Source organism: Lipotes vexillifer, unplaced genomic scaffold (genome assembly GCF_000442215.2).
Source record: "Lipotes vexillifer unplaced genomic scaffold, Lipotes_vexillifer_v1.1 scaffold207, whole genome shotgun sequence".
Classification (NCBI taxonomy): Eukaryota; Metazoa; Chordata; class Mammalia; order Artiodactyla; family Lipotidae; genus Lipotes; species Lipotes vexillifer.
Window position 1 is genome coordinate 1,765,246 of NW_006784469.1, and position 7,345 is coordinate 1,772,590.

The 7,345-nt window shown below is 40.5% G+C and overlaps 1 protein-coding gene across 1 annotated transcript in view; it reads left to right on the forward strand.

Annotated features, from left to right (window-relative positions):
* Positions 1-7,345, forward strand: part of DMD (dystrophin) — a 1,809,438-nt gene that overhangs the window by 1,688,239 nt on the left and 113,854 nt on the right. Inside the window, exon 62 of the mRNA XM_007456856.1 lies at positions 6,440-6,514. Within this exon, the coding sequence (XP_007456918.1) occupies positions 6,440-6,514 (75 nt within the window). The remainder of the gene's footprint in view (positions 1-6,439; positions 6,515-7,345) is intronic.

Below are 7,345 nucleotides of genomic sequence, written 5' to 3' on the forward strand. Positions count from 1 at the left end.
GCAGAACTTTACATTGGCCATTTGTTACAGAAACTGCTTTCTCAACAAACCTTTTACCAGAGCGGCAAACAAGAAAGCAAAGCTAATTTGAATTTCAACTCTTCCGCGAGAACAATGTTGCTAAGAAGCAATGAGATTGAGCTGAGGAAGGCCAAGCAAAAGGAGGGAGCCAGAAAGGCCTTGAACAACCCACAGTCAGGATTTGGTGCTCTCTTTTACTTTACAGTTGAACTTCCCTATTTTTTTATTTTTGGTTTGGGTTGGTTTGTGTCTCTCTTTCACAATTCCAAGTCTTCCACATTTGTGCTACCCTGGATACTTTATTGCTTCTCTTCATTTTTCAGAAGAATTCTAGAGAATAACTGGTAGCAAATAAGTAATACCATTTCACACCTGGAAACAACTTGATAGTAATTATAAATTCACAGCTTTCTGCCGTTCATACAAGTATGAATGTGTTATTCCTATTTATCTCTACGTTAGGTTTATTTTTTCCCCATTTAAGTAAAGCTCAGTGTTGATGATGCGGTTTTAATGAGTGTAGATTGTAAAAGGCCTCAAATATATCTAAAACTTTATAGCCCAAGTGTCATGTGTTAATGTACCTCCTCTCTCTCGGCTAATTCTTTAAAGATGTGTTCCAGAGCTCCTCCGTATTACTGAAGAGTTCTTGAAGAGTTTCCCACAATTCTACTTTGTACTCTAAAGCTTCTGAAGCCTGGATATCTTGGCTTAATTTGCTTTCAAGCCAGACTTGGTTTAAATTACTCAGTTTATCTCAAGCCTCATAAAGGCCTGTCCGTGGCTCTTGCCTGTTCTAGTGAGTTGGAACTGATAAGAATAATACTTGTCGTGTGGAGTGTCCGTTAGAACGCTATAGGAAGAGTGAGGCTGGGGAATCAGAGGTATATTATTAATATTTTAAAATCTACTGCCTTTCTATATATTATATTAGTGGAGGGGGAGACTACCTTGTTGTGGCTTCTTTAGAAAATTTGGAGAATTGTTAAAATGGACATGCAGTAGTTTAATTCACATTGTACGCCAACCCTGAAGTCGGAACTATACCCCCCAAAAGGCATACTTCCTCTAGATTTTATTTTTCACTCATGATCACCTGAGTGATTTGGAATACATTTCTGCTGGGAAATAGAGTTGGTAGGAAACAAAGACCGCACCACGAATTCATCTGTTGGGATAATCTTCAGCCATCCAGCTCTTTCCACTCATTACATTTATGGGGTCATTGTCATTCTTTCTACCTAATAGAGAGAAACATACTGAAACCCTGGGCCTTTCTAAAAAGTGCCCACAAGCCATTGGAAAGCTGGACCGAAATACTCCTTGTTTTAAATTCTAGACCTCAGTTCGGTCATAGGTAGCAGGATTTTTGAAGTATGATTAAAAGGCAGAAAGCAGCTGTAAAATTGAAATGAAGGGCCTTAATGTTTTATTTCTATAATAGTTTCCAAAATTTCCCATAACTTTAAAATGTTTAAAGTTGAGGTGTTTTTCAGTGGTTCTGCAAGAGCAAGTCCAACAATGTGTAGGTTTATGGCTCAAACTTGATCGGTCATTCCTCTTTTCTGGTGAATTTGACACCTTCCACCACTACCTTCCACAGAATGAAAGTAAAACTCATGCAACAGAAATACTTACCAAAGTCAAGGGAAATTCATAGGCTAAAGAAAGGTGCAGCAAAACCTGTTATTTCTTTTGTGCCTCAAAATAAAAGTCAAATGGACCATCACTTCAGTAGCTGGTGATTCAGCTTGAGAGCGTAGATGGTGTAATATTGCCCCTTGTTCCTTCAGTTTCTAGATTTCTCCATATTTAGGCCAGAACCAGCCCTGGGTAAAATAATTCAAGTCATGAAGAGGAATGTACAGTTCAGCATGTTTATCCTTCCAAGTGCGCGCTCTACCAGCTGCCATGCAAACATCGTGTGACTCGTTCCTTGGATAGTCTCACGCCTCTTGAGTTCCGGTTGTGAGAGCTAGTGAGCTCATCACAACTTGGGCCAAAGTCCTGGAAAGGCAGCTCCCAGGGAAAGTGGAGGCTGGCCTCCCACGGGGGATGGGGATCGGGGCCGGGGCTTGAAGCTTTATTCTGCATGCATACTTCAGCTACGAGATCAGCTCCAGCCTCAGCCCAGGACAGTGTCACATTGTCCGCAGCTGTACCGCATCTTGAGGTTTCAGTGTGTGTCCTACACATTTTCACAAGGCTGCGGAGACTTCTCTCTCCCAGCTGTGAGCCAGAGGGCGGATTCAGACAACACAGATGGTTAACCCTCTGGAGTAGGACTTTCAGGGCACCAGAACTCCGTTGCAATTCACTGATGCTTACTGGATGTAAATTTGCATGGCTTCTGTTGCATTATGTTGAAAGCGAGACATTTTCCGGGCTACTTTCTTTTGGTCTTCCTGAATCACTGTTTGATAATTGGTTGGACTGTGGTACATAGAAAACTGGTGGCAGAAGTCTTGTTCTCTGCATTGTGTTTGGGGGTACGCTCGAAAGGGTGTCAGAGTGGATTAACGCCAGGTAGAATGTGCCACAGTTAGAAGGATTTGAAAGGGAAGAAAGTTTGAACTGCTTTAGGGAAGCTGAGAGCACTGCTAGAGCAGGAATGTTCCAGATGCTTGTCTCTGATAGTATTCTACCGTGAGCCACGCCCTGAAGGAATCAGATCATCCTTGCCTCTCCCACTTGGATCTCAAGCTCCTGGAATTTGCCAGTTCTTGATATGAACGGTGAGGATTGGATGGGGCTTCTGACCTCATTTAGACCATTTGTCCTGAATTCTGAATAGATCCAGGAAAATCGGACAGAGTAGACACGTTTTTATTGGCATTCATCATAAACAAGAGACCCACAAGTATATCGCAGAGGTGAGTTTTTGGTCTAATTGACTGTAATAGTCATTAAGTACTCTAAAAGCCCCCAAAATGGAATGTAGAAAGACAAAAACAATAGACCACACAGGTCTCTGTAGAGGAGTTTATACTTGCACTTTAACAACATGGAACAAGAAACTGTATTAAAATGTACAATTAAAGACTCCATTGTACTCGAAGGCGCATGCGAATTACCTGGGGACCTTGTTAAAACGTTGATTCTGATTCTTAGAGCTGGGTGGGGCCTGAGATTCTGCATTCCTAACAAGGTCCAAAGAGGTGCTGGTGCTGTTGGTCCTCGAATCATAATGTGGGTAAAAAGGATCTGCCCAGGTTCTCTGGGGTAGGTATGTGTTGGTAGCCACCCGTGGTTAAGACATCGGTGAGGGCTGCCTTCTTATCCACATCTTGGCTACCAGGTTTATAATGAAAGCAAGTCTCAGAACAAGCTCTGTCACATATGAACACTCACTAGCCACAGAGCAGAGAACAATTTTAAAGCCTGTGTCCAAGGCACAGTGAAGTCACAGCTCTGCCATTTTGAGTGCTTGGCGGGAGAGCCTCACAATCCACACCTGCCACAGTCCTTAACACAGCGGTTCTCAAAGTGTGGTCTCTGGACCAGCAGCATCAGGAGCACCTAGAAGCCTGTCAGAGATGCAGATCCTCAGGCCCTCTCCAGGCCCGCGGAATCAGAACATCTGAGCATGGGGCTTGGGAATGTGTATTTTTAACCAGCCCTCCAGGTGATTCTGGTGTACGCTCAAGTTGGCAAACCCCTGCTGTAACAGCAGGATTTTGTCAGCCATCTAATTGAATTCAGGCAACCAAGAATCCAATGAACTACAGCTGGAGATTTTGGAATCCGGCCTAGGGCACCATTTTTAAAGGTGGAGGGCCTGCTAGATTCTTCCCACTCCCTGTTAATGTAAGGGCAGGGACTGTTTCCATTCTAAACCCTTTTCAACAGTCCTGGTATTTTGTAAACCACTAATAATATCACTAACACAAGCCCATCCAACATTAATTTGGATACTAGGTGTATTAATAGGATTTTAGGTGTAACAAGAGCTAAATATAGCTGAAGCACTTAACAGTGGTGGCTCTGGAGTGAGGCTTTTTGATTAATTGCTAGCCAACCACCCCTGGAGTGTGCTTTCCTGATTAAGACAACTGACCGCCTCTGCAATGTAGCTGAGCCAACACACACATACTTCATATTGTACGGTCCCTGTGAGGGTTTTTTTAACTCCTAAAATCTACTGTACTGAGGCATACTTTAAACACAATAAGATGTACCCATTTTAAGTGTACAGTTTGAGTTTTTGACAGACGTATGCACTCAAATAACCTTCATATCAGTCAAGATATATAACATTTCAATCACCTACAAAATACCACTGTGTTCCTTTCAGTTAGTTACCCACCACCCCGTCCCCGCTCCCGGCTACCGTCTGTCTGCCTTCTGTCAGTGTATAGGTGAGATTTACCTCTTCGAGAATTTCATATAAGTGGAATCAAACAGTTTTTTTTTGTTTACTCTTTGTGCCTGACTTTTAACCAGGGTAATGCTTTTCAGATCAGCTCACAATGTTGCTTTATCAGTAGTTAGTTCCTTTTTATTACAGAGTAGTATCCTGTTGTGTGACTACACCACAATTTGTTTATTCATTCTACTCTAGTTTTGTTTCCAGTTTTTGGCTATTATGAATTAAAGCTACTATGTGCGCTCAGGTACACATCTTTTTGTGGGCGTGTTTTTATTTCTTTCGGCTGAATATCTAGGAGTCGAATTTTGGGTCATAAGATAGATGTATGTTTAATTTCATGAGAAATTGCTAACCTGGTCTTCCAAAGTAGTCGTACTATTTTATATTCCCACCAACAGTGTCTGAGAGTTCCGGTTGCTCCACATCCGTGCAACATTTAGTATTGTCAGTCTTTTTGGTTTTTACATTGAATATTTTAAAGTAAATTACAGACATTGTTTTTCTTTCCCCTAATTTCAAGTTAGGTTGTTATATTTGGTCTCTGCAAAGGCCATCAATCTAATAATGTTGACCCAAGCAGCTTGGATATGGATTAAATTATTTCCCTTTCTTAACCTCCAATTAGAATTGGTTCTGTGGGTGCCGTTTGATTATGGCAGTTAGTCATGTTTGCCAGTATATTTTTTTTTTCATTTTTTGTTCATACATTCATTCAGTTTGTCAGTCAGTCCCTGAGCTGTATGAGACCTGTTTTTTCAGAGAGCAGTTGTATGTTAAGTCACTGGGAAATGACGACAGAAGTAGGGGACAGGGTGCTTGTCTTCAAGGAGCTTTTTGGAGCTGGGTTTATGAAACATAAATACACAAAAATGCAAGAAAAGAAATATATCTTGGCGTATATCAGGGCTTATGCAAAATTGAGAGAGGGCATCATCTAAATATAGATTTCTGCTAGGTGAGGTGAGTTGGGGCTTGATAGACAGGTGACAGTAGAAACCACTGTAGCAGAAATTGTTGAGCTGTTAATCCGTGCAGAATATTAGAATGATTGCACCTTGGAATATAAAGCTAAATGTTTATTTTAGTCCCAGTTTCATTTTACTTATTTTAATCTCTTTTAGAATAGCAGTATCTTCATTAGTACAGAATACGTACAGAAACAAATATCCATTCTGATATGGATTCGCAACTTTTCTTGTTGACATCTAGTATCATTTTTGTATGTTTACCTTGCATCCAGACTTTTGAGCAGAAACTTCCAGTTAGTACCTGTGTGTGTACACACATGTGAGTTTGTGAACTTCTTTTTAAGCCAGCTCTCTTTTATCCTGTCTTTGCTGAATTAGTTACTTTCTAGGTAAATGCAAAATAGTTAAATAGAAGGAGCCTATGGGATCAGGTGGCCCTAAACCTGGAACGAGGGTTAACTGTGCCAATTAAATTTTAAAATACATCTCACACACAGAGACCTACGCCTGTGTTGGGTAAGAAGTATTCAAAATGTTAACAGTGCATATCTTTGCAGAATGGGACTACGGATGATTTGTTTACTTGATTCTATATTTTCCTTTAATTTCTAAGTTTTCCGCAGTGACCATGTAGAACTTTGATAATCAGAAAAACATGTTATGTTGCCACTTGATTGTCTGCCAAATTCTCACAGCTGTTTCAGGGAAGTCTTCCCTGTTCTCTTTCACCTTGTGTGGCAGAGATTCACTACAATAGAACCAAGATTACAGTCTAGAAAAAAGAAATACCTGTCCTTCTTTTCCCTCTTGGGCACAAGGACTATATGAGCTCCCTGCAGGCCATGCCACTGTCGTCCCTCACAGAACTTAGCTTTCCTGATTGTCAAAGAGCAAAAAGACGTTTTTTTTTTTTTTCTTTCCCCACATGGACAAAAATTCACCTTTCCAAAATTGGGGCATATACAGGAGACTTTTCCCCCGTAGCCTCTTGTTGTTGTTGTTGTTGGCAAATCATTGGGAGTTTATCCGTGCCTTTTGAGAAAATAACAAATGATCTTTGTTTTCCCCCTTTTTTCTTCAGCTGACCTGAATAATGTCAGGTTCTCGGCTTATAGGACTGCCATGAAACTCCGAAGACTGCAGAAGGCCCTTTGCTGTAAGTATTAACCAGTGCTCGAAATACTTGATAGTTATTCTTTGGTTTAAAAAAAATGGTTGGGAGTATTTGCTGTTGGAGCGGGGAGAAATAGCTCTCTCAAGTCCAGGTGTAACATAGGATTCATTTTTGCAAGGTATCTTTGGCTGAGTGTTCACCTAGACTGCTTTGTTACATTGTTTAGAATCATTCCTGTCACCATTCCTCAGCTACTGATGTTGAATTGATAAGATACCAGTAATTTTTATTTTCTACCTAATGGCGTTGGCATCCAGAATTATCTTTATGGAACTTGAATTATCTCCCCCTGTTCTACCTTTACTTCTTCTTATAAAATGTATTGAATATTTGAAGTTGTAGCATCAGATTGCCTTACCCAAACCAAAGTTCACAGATGTGTATTGTTTTTTAGCTTGAATGGTAATGTTCAGATAAATACTGTCATAGAAGAAAGATGACAAGATTGTTTTTCTGCTTTTGCTAAATAACTTAGATCAGTGGGAAAAATTCCCAAAGTGTCCTACAGTGCTGTCTGTTCATCAGTTAGTTTATATATCTGTTACCAGGCAGGTATAATATTGTTTGAGAGCCCATGTATGTTGCTAACGTGACCACGAAACAGATACGCACAGTCCCTACCCTGATGGAACTTACAGTCTAATGAGGGATATATAGGGTGTCCATAAGTCTAGAGACATAGGTGTATGTATATAAGATCATCAAGAACATCTACAATCTGTAAAAAAAAAAAAAAAAAAACTTGTTTGCATGGACATTTTTCCTTGTTTGTTTTACATGATTAAGAGTCTGCAGTGTGATGGGGAAGAGACA